Below are 16,468 nucleotides of genomic sequence, written 5' to 3' on the forward strand. Positions count from 1 at the left end.
GGATGGATGGATGGATGGATGGATGGATGGATGGATGGATGGATGGACTCAACAGCAATCTACTTTGGTCTTATTTGTGTACAGACTAGCCACTAGCTCATCAGTTCTGTCAATTTTAAACTGTTTCTCCAAAAATAAAGATGTCCAAAGAGCTATCTGCAACAGGTAAGATATCAATCGCTCATAACTTTGTCAATGAACCGTACTTCAAAATGTTTGAATTGTCCCTTTAAGTCTGACAAAGTCATTGTTCAGAGGAGCAGAAGTGTGATTATCTGTAGCCTTAATGTTGCTGAGCTAAATCAATTCTTCGTGTTTGTTTTTCAGCCACAGAGGACGTCAGCTCCTGAGGGGGAGTTTGTCTGTGCTGGAGAGATCCGCCGAAGACAGAACCATGTGTCAAGCAGCCAAAAATAAGTAGTGTCTCAAAAAAAAAAAAAAAAAGACTCTTGATTAAACCTCAGAGAGAGAAACTTTAGGCATTTTTTGTATTCCTGCCTTTACTGAATGTCTTTCTGTCCTCGGTAAGAAAAAAGATTATAAAGATGAAGACTATGATTTAAATCAATGGTAAGACTGGAATGAAATCTGCAAATATTTTTAGAAGTCTTGTCAAAAAAAGAAGACTTAGGAGACCGCTGAAAAAAAGCATTTTTAATATATAAAATGTCAAATGACCTTAAGTAGCAACACAGATTGCTTTAACCTTTATTTCATAGCCCTCGGAGTGTTTAAGCACTGTCCTTTTCATTGAGGAAGCTGCAATCAAGGTTTATTTCAACAGGACAGAGTCAATAAGATACTCAGAGCCTTAATCACCAGCTGCACATCCAAGTCCGTATGACCCACGAGTCCATTTGTATTCCACACAGACAAGTAAATTGACTGTTTCATTAGTTCCTCTATCAAGATCTCTTCTCCATTCCATTATTGGAGATCAATACGAGCGAGTGGGAGGATAGATTTGCATGTTTATCAGAGCTCTTTGGACCAATGGCAGCACACAAATAAGAATGAGCCCAAGAGGAGTCGAGCCACAGTGGCAGAGTGAGTAATGTGTTGATAGTACTGAGGTGGTGAGTTCTTCATCATAGTTGAGCTTCCCAAGCTGTGTGCCAACAAGCTCAGCAGTGCCACAGTCCATCAGACAGTCCATCACCCTGCTCACTGCAAGCAGGGATATATCACTGCTGGCACATTAAAACACACACAGGAGGACAGGACAGCAAACCCTCCATGAGCATGGGATATGACCGAAGAAGGGAATCTCTACGGGCCTCTTAATCTCACACAAAGGAGTGTTACGTTCACCCTAATGTGTGTGTGACTCATAACGAATGACTCAGACTCACCGGCTGTTACCATGTTGGGCTCGTGAAAAGTCCCACTGGCATCGCTTCAGGAGCACAAACCTGTCCAGTGTCTCCTGACACCAAACGCCACCCTTTAGCCAATAGGGCGGCAGGACCACTGGACTGAAAAGTACTCCTGTGCTGTTTCTGAAAATTCTTATCAGTAAAGATGACCCAGATTAGACAGGAGATACAGAGAAGACATGTTACTGCAGAAGTAAATGAACTGTTTCAGAAATATGTGCTGTATAATACAACACTTTATACGCCCATCGACAAGCTATTAAGCACTAATCTATGGCAATGGCCCGGACAAGCAAAGAGCTTTTAGAATGTTTGGCCTTGATTTGTGACCTTGACATCAGAGCTGGGGTGATGAAAAGTGGACAAGACACTCTGTCTAGTGATGATTCATATATGTGTAACGTTTTGCTTAATTATCTTGAGTGGATCAATAGGTGCCTGCCAAGAGACAGTTTTCAGACGAACGTATGAACGAAGACGATGCCATACGTGCACTTCGACAGGCGTATAAGTTTAATTTAAAGTTAGAGTAGAGCTTCAAATTAACTGTACTTCACTATACTTCCTGACAAAGCAATAATAGTATAAATATTAAGCTTAAAAAATTGAATTGTTAGAAGTTTTTTTTTTTTAACCACAGCTTAAAAGTACTGGGAGAGTCGGTGTTACAAAGATCTGCTGGTAAAGCTTTCCCTCCCATGTCAGAGAAGCAGGAAGCCGGAACGGTGAGGTGGCTGGATGAAGATGGACTGGACGTACAGTATTTCAACATGGATGAGTTCAGACAAAAGAGCTACTGTGGATTATGGATGGCTTTAAAGGTGAGAACCAGGTGTTTGAATTCAATGTAAAGTCAATAAAGATGATGCAAGGACTTTAGAGAGAAATCTAAAAGAGGAGAGTTAAAATAATCAATGGGAAATGTGACCAAGGACTGAACAAGTAGTTGAGATATGCATGGGCAAGATTTTTGTTTCCCAGATTAAACTTTACAAACAAGATTACATTATTTATATGAGTTGTATAGGATGGAGGACTAGCAAGAATAACACCCAGACTTTAAACCTGAGGGGAAGAGGAAATAACTAAATGATAGTGAGGAAGATGCTGACCGCTTTGAAAAAAGTCAATTTAGTACCAATGAGAAATACTTCAGTTTTGTCAGTTTAGTTTAAGGAAATGTTATGTGAACCAAAATTTTATTTCACAGAAACAGTAAGAGAATGAGGTAAGTGGAAAGGATTTAGAGAAAATGTGGGATTGGGTGTCATCTACAGAGCAATAAAATTTGATTTTTAAATGATAAATGGACTGTACTTATATAGCACCTTTCTATCTTATCAAGACACTCAAAGCTCTTTACAACACAATCTGTGTCCTCATTTACCCGTTCACACAGCACTCTACTAGATCTATACAAAGAATAATCAGAGCTTTATCACATTGATACACCGATGGGACACACATTGGAGGCAATGAGGGGTTCAGTCTTGCCCAGGGACACTTCAGCATGTGACTGCTGGTGGAATTGAACATGCAACTCTTGCATTGGAGGACTACTACTCTAACCACTCATCCACAGCTGATATATATATATATATATATATATATATATATATATATATATATATATATAGTGAAGAGGAGCTCAGCAGACTGCTGAGAGGAGCGGTCATCGCTCTAGGAGGAGTTCTGCCCGACATTGGGACGGTCCTACAGCCCGGGGGAACCGAGAGGCCAGCCGAGTCTGGGTGGACGGATCGGACAGCATCTGCAGCCAGTTTTTCAGGTTCCACTGTGGGATGGACCTTTACAAGAGATCCTTCCTGTCTACAGCCATCAGTATCTATAACATCTCTTAATGAAATGAGTATAACGAGTTACAACAACAAATAATTTCCCTTTGGGATTAATGAAGTATTTTTGAATTGAATTGAATTTGAATTTATACATAAATCAGGTCCATCTAATCACAAATATCCAGGAGATATGAAAAATACATCTCAGACCAGAGCTCAGGTCTCAGGAGGTTAAATATGAAAAACAAATGCACAATACATAATATTAAATGTTCAAAACTTCAAAGCTTTTGCAAACGTTGCACTTTATATATACTGATGAGGGTTCAAGTTAAATCCATGATGTGATCTTTAAATCACTACTTTACTGCACTGTTTTGATAGGACATCAGTGTGGACTATATTATCACCGCGTGGCGTGGGTATTTCGTTATTTTTACAAGCTGTACACCGATGTCCCCCGTCGCTGAGGGATTTGAATAGTGAATGTTTGTAGTTTTCAAGACAAGTGTTTTTTTCTGAACCTGAATTGAACAGGAAATGCAGGTATAATGTTTTGGTTACAAGATATTCAAGTGTGTAGGAGTTACACGGTATATAAGAACAGAGGTAGGTTTCATGTTTTTTCTTGTGCGAGGTTCAGCAGACTGACAGATCCTGGCGAGTGGACAGAACCATTTTATTCTCCACCAGGTGCAATGGTGGAGCCAGAGGGTGGCCAATCTTCAGCCACCCTTAGGGCCACCACAATCATTTGAACCCATTCATGAGGCAATAACAGTTCATTTAAAGTCCCAGGCGTGAAGCCAGAGGGACATCTGAGCCCAGAGCTGAAATATCTTCTGAAGAGCATGAACACGTTTTATCGATCCTGTTCAAATATCTGATTATCCACATCTTCAGTCTGATTAGAAGCAGGTGTGGTATTTACAGGTTTATCGTCCACATGAACGACCAGAAGCTTATTTTTTAAATATCTCTGTTTATTTTAACACAACCACATTTTGTTCTGAATCAGAGGCAGCCACAGATCCTAACATCTTCCATACGAACCAATCACTTTCAAACATAAAAAAGACATTTAGTTACGTTTATATATTTACATCCTAATAATAATTATTTTTATTGTGATTTGAATAGACGTGAGTTCATTTTAATCCTTGAAAATGTTGTACTCTGGATTTTTTTTTTTTTTACATAAAATCCTTCACCTCTTTTAGATTTATTTATCTTTTACATTTTGCAGGTTCACTCAGAGCTGTTGAAAATCTGGAGCTTCATTTCCCTCTGTTGTCTGGACAACAGACTTAATCTGTGCAAAGATGAATTTGTTTTTAGCAGCAGACGCCCTGCCGGGGTCACGACACGCAGCACCATCTCATGACGAGACAGGTGGTGTCCATCGTCCCACAGACTGAGACGTGTCCCCGCTCCCTCTGCTTTCACTCATCCTTTTTTTTTTTACTGCTTCTCTCGTTCCTGCAGCTCTCCACCTTCACTTTTTCTCACATTTCTGTTCCTTGACTGCCTCTACAGATATCATTTGTCTTTGGTGATTTTAGTTCTAGTGTCTCCGTCTCTTCCCTTTCTCGTCCTCGCCGGAGACCCTGCAGCCAGAATGACTGACCGTTGATGAGCAACAGTGCACTTGGACTGTGCCAATATCTACACACTTAATTAAACCCAGAGTGAGTCGGTTTGGTTTCATCTATTAATGCAGACATTTTTTTATTTTATTTTTTGTAAATTGTATGATAAAGTTGTGTTTTCAGTCACCTTTCTCCTTCCACATTAGATCTTTTGCTGGATGTAAAAAAAAAAAAAAAAACTTTTCTTTTTTTTTGTTGCAGAGCTAATGTTCCTTTTATACTAAAATGCTCATGAATAATTGCTATTCCAACAAGAATGACTTCTACAAACTAAAATACAAGAGATTTGGAGATGTAGGAGAATGCATAAATCATAACTGCCGTGACTCCGACTTTCTTTTTTTTTAGGTTTGGAAAATGATTTCATGTGGAAAACTATAAAAGAGATATTGTAAAAATAATTGTAAATATATTGATATTGTAAATTGTAAAAAAGAGGGATATGAAACTGATGTTGGACTGTAGCTTGTGAAGCTGGCAGGGTGTAAAAACAGAAGGGAATAAAGGCCTATAGTGTTTCTTGAAGAAATCACCTTTTATCAAGGTTGTACTCTAACGGCACAATCTCACACAACGCATAAAGTCTTGAGCGATGAGTATGTGTTTGGGATGACTGTCAGCTACTACCACCTCAAACATTTGTGCAATATCTTTCAAATGGAATTACTTGTAGACATCGGATGTGGCGGCCGTTTGAATTGAACTGACTGCTAAAGTTGCAGATGCACATTTAATGGCTGTGTCACTAAAATCCATCCAGCGGTTGATGAAATGTTTTTCTCACAGTCAGACACACACAGAGACGTGGACTAAAAGATCACCAGACACATTTTGCCTTTCGGCAGCAGGCGAGAAAGAACGAAAACGGCAAGAAAACTGTACATGTTGGACATTTCAGGAGAGACGTGAACGCCACTGTGCATCTCTTCATATTCAAAGCCTTTGTGAGGACTAATGCCGTCCCTTAGAGCTCCAAAACCATCCCATCATGTCATTCAGGAGGATTAAAGCGGCTAAAGCTCCCCCCTTCATTTCACAATCAGCCGCTCAGGAAGAGGAATCATTGACTGACAGCAGCAAAGGATTTATACTCTGCATGTTGCTGACGTTATATTTGAAACGCTGCATGCAGACATGGCAGAAACACAAGCCCATCGTTGTGGGGGACCAGAATGTCCCCCAGTGTTCTGCCAACCACTCACCTTCCTATCATAGTGGAGTGCTGCTGCACAGCAGCCTCCAGGAGGCGCTCCAGGATGGTCCATTCTCCCATGGCTGGAGCTGTGGGGGGGCATCCACTGGGCACAGAGACTCAGGAGGTGCACCGGTGCTGCGCTCCAACTCTTAGAGGTGAGGTAGAAAGTGGCTTCAGGTGGAAATCAGCCTCTGAAGATGCTCAGTGACATCATGGTGATCTCCACAGTTTGTTTTTTACTGGGATCTCGTAGTAAAACCCACTCTACTCCAGTCTGCAGATCTTAGATGGCTGGATTGTGCTCGCTTCACTCACACACAGTCGTAACGCACCTCCTCTTGTTTCCCTCCTCAGCCGGCTCCTGGTCTCCGTTTACCTCCTGAACAGCTGCTCTGCCATATGTTCTCACACACACCTGGTCCAGAAGAGGCCAGGCTCTCCTCTACTGCTGGTGACTTTGAGGAAGCAGCCACAGTTGGTGCCAACAGACCTCCATCAGCTGGACACTAACACTCCTCCCGTCCACACTCATCCTCTGACAGCATCTCTCAGTGACCGTGTCCAGGCTCAGGTCCACGCTCTCATGTGAGCCGGGAGAACCAGGACTCTGTTTCTCTGCTCGTGCTTCTCTCCTCCATCCTCCTCAGCCTTCCCTGTTGTTACTCTCTGATGTTTTCCAGAGATTCCTCCCTCCTCCCCCACCCCCTCTCCTGTTGCTCCTTCCTGCTCTTCAGGAGGAATGAAGCATGGTGCTCCTCCTCAGCTCAGCTCCTACGTTACGCTGTCAGACTTCTCTGTCTCTGTTTCTCTCAGCTCTCCTTTCTCCTCGCTCCTTCATCTTTGTTCCCACTCCGGGTCTCTCTCTGTTCGCCTCCACCTGCCTCCGTCTCCCTCCTTCCTCCCAGAGCCAGACCAAGCGTGAGTCTAGAGGATTAGAGAGGAATCATCTCTCAGAGCTCCTCCCCCCCCCCCTCACTCTCCATCACCATGTTTATCCCCCCCCCTCCTCCTCCTCCTCATTCTGCACATCCTCATTCTACAAACGTTGTACATTCGTCTCACACAATAATTCTCCTCTTCGTCTCTCTTTATGTCATCATCTGTTTATTACTCACACACAGCGCTGCACAAGGCAGATGTGCTGAGGCTATGCGAGGATACTGAGCTTACACAGGGGAGTGTGTGACACACTCATGATGAAATCATGAAGAACACTGAATCAGTGGTAGTCATTAAAATCTGGAGCAGTTAACTTGGAGGATGCTCCACATCAGTCAGTCATGCACACATGTTGCAAACGTAGAGGTATTCATCAGTAAATGTCAGGACGAGCGTGAGAACTGAGTGTGTCTCAGGAGATGCACACCACTGGTAGAATTAACGATATAATTACAGGCAAATTGCACATGATTCAATTACAAAGGCAATGATTATTTAATGAATGAAGTGTGCGCAGTGGAGGACTACTGAAGACAGTCAAATGGGAAATGATCACTTTAAACATATTTTGTACCAAAGCTGTCATGTTTTCAGGGTTCCTGCACATTTTCTGTTTTGTAGGTTCACTGAATGTTTCTACTGAACCAAAACATAAATGCAACACTTTTGTTTTAGCTCCTGTTTTTCACGAGCTGAGCTCAAAGATCCAAGGCTTTTTTCTATGTTACACAATAGGCCATTTTCTCTGTGCCTTAGGCTGCCCACAACAAAAGGCCACTCTAAAACGTGCAGTTTTATCACAGCACAATGCCACAGATGAGGGAGCATGTATGGGCGCAAATTCCGGTCATAAATATTTTGTACTTATAAATCACTTTTGTAACCTTGTAAAATACAAAGTAAATGTGTGATTTGTGCACGCGTGGAAAGGAATTTATATGTGCAAGAAAAATTGTATTTGTAAAGAATAATTACACGAGTTACTAATCTTTTTTGCGAAGGTCTGCAAAGCCGAAAACTATGTGCACGTCTTTGTGAGTTTAATTTTACAAGTACGAATATGCCCCTCCCTGGGCTGCCACCTTACCATGGTGGAGGGGTTTGAGTGTCCCAATGATCTTAGGAGCTATGCTGTCAGGGGCTTTACGCCCCTAGTAGGGTCACCCATGGCAGACAGGTCCTAGGTGAGGGACCAGACAAAGTGCAGCCCAAAGACCCCGATGAAGAGAAAAATAAATGGACTTAATGTTACCTTGCCCGGACGTGGGTCACTGGGACCCCACTCTGGAGCCAGGCCTGGAGGTGGGGCACACGGGCGAGCGCCTGGTGGCCGGGCTTTTACCTATGGAGCTCAGCCAGGCACAGCCCGAAGAGGAGACGTGGGTCCCCCTTCCCATGGGCTCACCACCTGTGAGAGGGGCCAAAGGGGTCGGGTGCAATGTGGGATGGGTGGTGGCCGAGGGCGGGGACCCTGGGGGTCTAATCCTTGGCTACAGAAGCTGGCTATTGGGACGTGGAATGTCACCTCAATGGTGGGGAAGGAGCCTGAGCTGGTGTGTGAGGCTGAGAGATTCTGGCTAGAAATAGTCGGACTCACCTCTACGCATGGCTCTGGCTCTGGAACCAGTTTCCTTGAGAAGGGCTGGACACTCTTCCACTCTGGAGTTGCCCCTGGTGAGAGGCGCCGAGCAGGAGTGGGCATACTTATTGCCTCCCAACTTGGTGCCTGTGTATTGGGGTTCACCCCAGTGAATGAGAGGGTGGCCTCCCTCAGCCTACGTGTGGGGGGATGGGTTCTGACTGTCGTTTGTGCTTCAAAATGATACTAAAATGTGTGTAAATTTACAATAAATTCACCACACTGGGTCTGGAGAAGTCCATATGCTGCTGGATACTGGACTTCCTCACCAACAGACCACAGGCAGTGAGAATCGGCAGTCACCTCTCCTCCACACTAGTCCTCAGCACCGGTACACCTCAGGGCTATGTCCTCAGTCCACTCATGTACTCTATTCACGCATGACTGTACCGCCAAGTACAGCTTAAATGTCATCCTCAGGTATACTCAACAACAACAACAAGAGTGTCTACAGAGGTGAGGTGAAATCATTGACCAGCTGGTGTCAGGAAAATAACCTCTCTCTAAATAACAGCAAAACAAAGGAGATGATGGTGAACTTCAGGAGTTAGTGTGGAGACCAGCACTCCACCAGCTACATAAACAGCACTGAGGTGGAGCAGGTCAGCAGCTTCAAGTTCCTCAGCATTCACTTTACTGAGGATCTATCCTGGAGTTTACAGACACTGTGGTCAAGAAAACCTGACAAAGACTCTAGTTCCTAAGAAGACTAAATAAGTTTGGTACAAACACCAGCATCCTCACAAACTTCTATATGTGCACCATTGTGAGCCTGCTGACAGGCTGCATCACAGGGTGGTACGGGAACTGCACCAGTCAGAGCTGGAAAGCTCTACACAGGGTGGTGCAAACAGCAGAGGACATCACTGGTAGCAGTCTCCACACCATCCTGGACATCTACCACAGCCAATGTCTGCGTAAAGCACGCAGCATCATTAAGGACCACACCCACCCAGCACAAAGACTCTACCATCTATTACCCTCAGGTAGACGATACAGGAGTCTGCCATTACGCATGAAAATACTAAAGGACAGTTATTGTCCACAAGCTGTCAGATTACTGAACTCTTGATAACAATACAACAACTGGCAATAACATTGCACCAAGCAACAACTGTGACAACTAATATGTTTATTGCTGCTGAACTATGTGGTTGTATCATGTATGTATCTACCTTACCATCATAATTCATCTCAATGTTACTCACTACCTGTGCAATAACATGTCAAACAACCTTTGTATGTTATGTGCAATATATATCATGTGCATTTTAGCTTATATTACTACCTTGAAATACTTACTCATACAAATTCATCCTGCTTGCACTGTTATATTCTGCCATGTTGCGGTTTACTATATTTCTTTTGGACCTTGTAAATATTATATTTCTTTTTCCCTTTTTTGGTACTTTATTTTGTACCCTTATTGCATGCTTTAGTATTTCTTGTTTGTTTTGTTTTATAGCAAGTCAAATCAGTTCTTCTCATCCTGAACATTTGATCGCATTGCTGACCTTGTGTTAATATGACAAATAAACAAACATAACGTAACAACACAAGTGTATACAATGGTGTTTCATTAGCTAAAGCAGGAGTGTCTGATGCTCATCCTCGAGGCCATGAGACAACTTCTGTTGTGGCGCTATATAAAAAAACTGAATTCTGCTTTAACACTTCTGATTTGAATAAACAGATGTCTACCAAACTTCTGCAGATCTTGAAGACACGCTCACAGTGTAAGTCAACCAATGAGTCGAGCGTTGGAGCAGAGCAATGACTAAAACTTGAGACTCTCGAGGACCAGGACTGAACACCGACGATCTGTAAACTTTTTAAAAAAATAACCACTCTCAACACTTAAAAAAAACTTTCCAGGATTGTTAAACTTATTTTGTCACCAGGGTTCAACTATGGTTCAATTAACAGTAAAACAGAAGAAAAAAAAACGTAACTTGAGGTATACTGGAACGACGTCATGAATCAGGCAGTCCTTGCAATGGAAGCAACTGTCTTGTCCAGTAAGTCCAGTAAACACATGGAGGGCAGTGGACCAAACCACAAACATCTGATTTATTAGAAGGTAACTTATTTTATCACCCAAGGCACAAACACTCATGAAACACGCACAAATCTGCAAAAAAGTCATCAATCAGCAAAAATGGAAATTGAAGGATAAATCATTAAACTCAAGGATTTCTGTCCATTTTTAAAGGTACTCTTTGCAAAATATAAAATACAACATATCCTTAACTATATGAAGTGGCACAGTTTGAAAAAGTTTAGTGATTTTCCAGATTTATTGCTATTCAGTTCAGAAATGCAGGTACGCACTCATTGTAAACAATGCACATATTTAGGATATTAGGACATATTTCTTGTCGTTTTGCGGTTTCCGTAGAAACGGATGCATGTGACGAGGACAAAAAGCACAGATTTGGTTTATTTCTTTACTGAAAAGTCTTCATGACATTTCATGAGTATCTGTATTTATAATTATTATATGAAACACTTTGCTCATCTGTAAAATTTTTAGAAGTTTGGATTTTTACAATTTGAACATTAAGAAATAGTCTTAAAACTGTTTTATTTCTGTTTTTTAACTCTCTTCCACACCTGCAAATTACTAAAAAATATATATTTTTGAGACGGGGACAAAACAGCTTTTAAACAAGTTTTTATTTTATTTTATTTTTTATGCACATTTCTGTGAAGAAACGTCCAAGCTATTGAACCATGTGGTTTTAACAGAACACTCTTAAATAAATTAAACTCCATTAGACACTCTACAAAAAAACATTTGATTAAAATAAAATTTAAAGTTCTAAAATATCTTGGAATGGTATTTAATTACCATCACATCCAATAAAATACTATATTTAATTTGTGAAATATCCTAAATGTCATGTTCTTCACAAAACTGCTTAATTATAGGCTTTTGACTTTAAATTCTACGATTTATTTTTATTGGGCCTGACTCAACCTGCAGCACAAAGTCTTGTTGTGTTCACAGATTTACTCAGGGACTTCTCTTCTGTGTATTTAACAACTTCCTCCGTCCCTCCCAGCTCCTCAGACCCAAGCAGTAATAATCTACCCGGTCGTGAGTGACTGGCCTCACACCTAATCCGTTCCAGCCCATGTCCAGACAATCTGGCCGCACCGTGTCACACGTGAGGAGAAGAAGTCGAGACAGGGAGCGACAGAAACTGACGACTTGGCTGTAATCTGTCACAGGAAGACACTAAAATTTGCTGTTATTCTTTACCTCTATACGAACATCTTACACTTGGTTTATTAGCTGTTATATCAAGACCGAAATAGCCAAACTACCGGTATAGAAAATACTAAAATCTCTGCAAACGTTGCACAGAAATCAATGATAAAGCACTTGTTTCCCACAGAACCGTTCTCATTATGGTCTTTCTTCTCCAAACAAAGGTTACAGTGGTAAATGGACTGTACTTAGTACCTTTATCAAGATACTCAAAGCTCTTTACACTACAATCTGTGCCCTCATTTACACACTCATACAGCACTCTACTAGATTTCTACAAAGATTTATCACATTCATACACTGATGGGTTCAGTGTCTTGCTCAGGGACACTTCAGCATGTGACTGCAGGTGGAACTGAACCCCCAACTCTCACATTGGAGGACGACTGCTCTAACTACAGCCAACCATAAGGAAGTGATCTGAAAAGTGGTTTATAGGAAGACATTTCTCCATTTAAGTCTGTTCAGGACCTCAGGGAGCTGGTCTGTCCCAGCAGGAAGGTGTTTGGTCTGTGGGAGGAAACCGATGAACGCCGCACAGAAAGGCTCTGGTCGAGAGTTGGATCCAGGAGCTTCTTAATTGAGGCAACAGTAGAAATAACTCCTCTGCTGTGCAGCCTAAACAAATACCATTTACTGAATGTAGAAAAGTCAAACAGCCATTCATTTGAGCGGCAGGGCCATGCTGCTCGTCTTAACGGCTTCAGATCGTTCTCCGAGGACTATTAAACCTCTTTATTCAAACTAAATGTAAGAGTCAGGGACAAAGACTGCTAGTCAGCATTCATCTGGAAGTCCTTCACACAAAGCAACAATTGTGTTGTTTAAGTAACACTTTTAACAAATAAAATAGAATCACAATTAAAAAGTGTCCAAGTGAAAGAGCAGTGACGAATGAGTTGATTCAAACGTTTAAGTTGATGCTCTCACTGTAAAAAGCAACACAGAATGATGCAACTTTAAAGTTCCTCTCCAAAAACAACAGCATCTTCTGAATACATCAAATGACAGCACTTCTCGAACCTGTAATAAACTCTCACTCCCGCTTCTTTACCCCATCTTAATTAGTTTCTTACACCCCCTGGCAACTTGATAAGAAACTAGTTTTTAAAAAGTGTCTAAAAATTTTACATTAAACCACAAGTCGGCCCGATTAGATTGGACATCTTTCAGACCGCCTGAACCGGACACTAAAGATGATCAATATATTAAAAGATTAAGAATTCTGAATATAAACATATATTTATATTCCTTAACATGTTTAAGGGTTTAGATACCTCACAACTTTTTTTACTGCTTTATGACCCTAAAAAAACTGCAATTTTTTTTGTTTCAAATCTCAAAACTGTAGTTAAAAGCTTGACCATTAGTTGACGATCAGCTGCTTGTTTTTCTGTTGCTCATCCCACGACGTGGATAAGATCATTTTCGGTGGAGCAGAGCGAACGACTGCAGAGTTACGAAGTCGACTTTTACAGGAAAAAACACCAATGAACATTAGTATCTTACCTGTTGTAGATAGATCTGTTTGGGGAAGGTAAATCTGGGACTGATGAGCTAATGGCTAGTCCAAAAGCAACAAGAAAGGATGTAGCCATCTCAAAAAAGACTATTCTTTCTTTGTCTTTCAGCTGCTCCCTGTTCAGGGGTCAGCACCACGAGTCATCCTCCTCCATCTCCCATCATGTTTCCCTCATGATTTTCGACTAACAGTAGCACATTTTCCTTTGGTATCCTGTTTGTCAACAGGTGGCGGTCATCGTTAACCCGGCCTTGACCGATCCAGTATGAAGTCATTTGAATGAACGTACATGTTGGTTTGGACAAAAGTGTTTCATGGCGGATGACTTTCCTGACACAACCTTCACCATTTACCCAGACTTGGGACCAGCGCCAGATAGCAGCTGGCTCTTCTTCTTCTCAACTTTTCCCTCTTCAGGGGTCTCCACAGCGAGTCATCCTCCTCCATCTCACTCCGCATCCTCTGTCCTCACTCCAACTACCTCCATGTCCTCTCCAATTGCATCCATACATCTCCTCTTTGGCCTCAGACTCGTTGTTGCGTCTGCTGTTTACAAGCACAAAAAGCTGCAGTAGCAACTAGCTGTAGTATGTCTGGCACAATCTGGAGCACTTCAGACAGAAACTTCCCATTTCTGCAGGAATAAGCTTGTAATGGGAAAATGATGGCGTACCAAAAAAAAACATGCATGAACCACTATCAAATGTTGAGTTATTTTAAGACAAATTTACTTTAGAAGCAAGTTAGTTTGGGTCAGTTGTGGACTTCATATAGGTTTCCAGATGTTGACCAGGGTCCCCAGGATTTGGTGTCCCAGTAGAAGTTTTAAATCATTTTTCTAGTTGTAACTTTATTTCCCACTTAGCAGAACGGTGATGTCACAACGTGCAGGGGAGCAGGCGGGACTTAGGAGCTCTGCATTGCTATTGCACACACTCTGGTTCCAAAACTGTAATAAACTGGGTTCAGTTCGCTTCAATTCCCAACAAAAATTAAAAAGGCGGGGGACATTTGGTCTAGTGTTATATTTATGAATGGCGTGGACAAAAAACATTATTGGCTCGTCAATGAAGACTTTACCGCTGAGCAGGTCCTCAAAGGTTTAATTCTGACACGTTTGCTTAACTCTATACATCAGTTTTGCACTGTATAGCAGCAAAATCATATTCTAGGACTGAACCAGGAGGAAGTGCTACAGCTAGCTGCAGCTATTTTTTTCTTGAAAGTAGCCATAGATTTGTAAGAAAATAACACGGTGAGAAATCCACTGTGGTCTAGTCTATATTCAGTTCATTTTATTTATATAGAGCCAAGTCACAACAGAAGTCATCTCAGGGCACTGAACAGAAACATTCATATATAAAAATAATAATTTCACATTGTTTATCTGAGGAGCGAACTGTTTTGAGTTTAACTCAATCACAGACTCTCATCTTGAGCAAGTATGAAGGCGACAGTAGAAAGGAAAAACTCCAAGGAAGAAACCTTTAGCAGAACCAGGTCAGGACAAGCAACATCTGCTTCGACTGGCTGTAAATAAGATCTGGATGGACAACTTTGAAATTTTAGAGTTTGAATTGAAAAGAGTCATATTCCACTTGGGTCTTGTTACTTCTGACTAGCCATTTGCTCTTCAGTCCAATCAAAATTAAACCATTTCTCCAAACTGGGGTAATTCACAAAGCTATCTACAAACAGGTAAGATACTAAATGTTCAGGGCTTTTCACAAAACACTTTAAAGTGGTATGAGTTTAAGAAGTTATCCGTTTGCTGCAGTTTAATTTGTTCCAACAGCGTGCGCTGACCCTCTGCAGTAAATCTTTTTTATTAATTTAACAAATCCAAGAGGATGAGGTTTCTGGAGTCAACAGGTTAAATCATCAGCAGGTAATTTGTGTAAAAATGTTACCAAGACACGGAAAAGGGATCAGGTTCAGCCCATTAATCCACGAGTGACAGGAAATGAAGTGCTTTACCCTGCTCCATGGCAGGGGGGCGTTAAGGTGAGCTTACATTTTTAACGCTGATTAATGAATACTTTGGCTAAACGCCAGACACCATGGGGCCAGATGGACACTGAAGGTAATTATGGTTTGAGACCCATTACCAGGTCATTGTCCTCACACTAATCTGTCTCAAGGTAATGATCAATTAAATTTTACACAACATTTTTATTATTAATTATCTTGCACACCTGGTTCTCATTTTCTGTGTCAAGGTGAACTGGTGTCCATGTCCAGCAGTCACTGTGCGAGAAGAGGGGAACACCCCTGGACAGGTCCATCACAGGGACACAGACAAATGAGACAACCATGAACCCCCTAGGGACAAGACGTGGACAACATATGGCCCAAGGGTCAAATGTGGCCCTTGGACGATGTCAATCCAGCGCATATTATTTTGAAAACTTTTAAACAAGTTGATGAAAACCTGCATTTTATTAATGAAACTTAAGGAAGTCTAAATTGAACTTAAAAAAAAAAAAGAAACATTTGGATTAAGATAGGCTAAAACTTTTCTTAAATCGTTTCCAGAAATAGACTGAACCTTAAAGAATCCAAAAAGACAACTTTTTAAAAAATATATACATTTGTTAACAAATATATTTGCATCAGTGGTGTAGTCTACATTTTTGTAGTGGGTACACTGTGCTTAGAAACCAAAGGACACCATATAGTACAATGCAATCGTCAATTTATTTTGATTTAAGCATATTAAACATTTCCAAATTTCTCTGATACTTATATTTGAATAAATGTACATCAAACTTGGGCAGCACGGTGAGCTACTGCCTCTCAGCGAGCAGGTCCCTGGTTCAAACCCCGGTCCAGGGACCTTTCTGGGTGGAGTTTGCATGTTCTCTCCGTGCATGCGTGGGTTTTCTCTGGGTACTCCGGTTTCCTCCCACAGACCAAAAACATGTACGTTAGTCTGATTGGTAACTCTTAAATTATCTCTAGGTGTGAGTGAGAGAGTGAATGATTGTTTGTCTCTATGTGTCCCTGTGATGGACTTGCGACCTGTCCAGGGTGTCCCCCGCTCCTCGCAGTGATTGCTGGACATGGACACCGGCG

At 41.6% G+C, this 16,468-nt stretch overlaps 1 protein-coding gene across 1 annotated transcript in view; it reads right to left on the reverse strand.

Moving 5' to 3' along the window:
* The window catches only part of LOC119411138 (gap junction delta-2 protein), a 38,995-nt gene extending 32,744 nt beyond the window's left edge, over positions 1-6,251 (reverse strand). The window contains exon 1 of the mRNA XM_037678066.1: positions 6,027-6,251. Within this exon, the coding sequence (XP_037533994.1) occupies positions 6,027-6,097 (71 nt within the window). The 5' untranslated portion in view covers positions 6,098-6,251. The remainder of the gene's footprint in view (positions 1-6,026) is intronic.
* Positions 6,252-16,468: the final 10,217 nt, after the last annotated feature.

The sequence above is a fragment of the Nematolebias whitei genome, chromosome 6 (assembly GCF_014905685.2).
Source record: "Nematolebias whitei isolate Nwh7 chromosome 6, NemWhi1, whole genome shotgun sequence".
Taxonomy (NCBI): domain Eukaryota; kingdom Metazoa; phylum Chordata; class Actinopteri; order Cyprinodontiformes; family Rivulidae; genus Nematolebias; species Nematolebias whitei.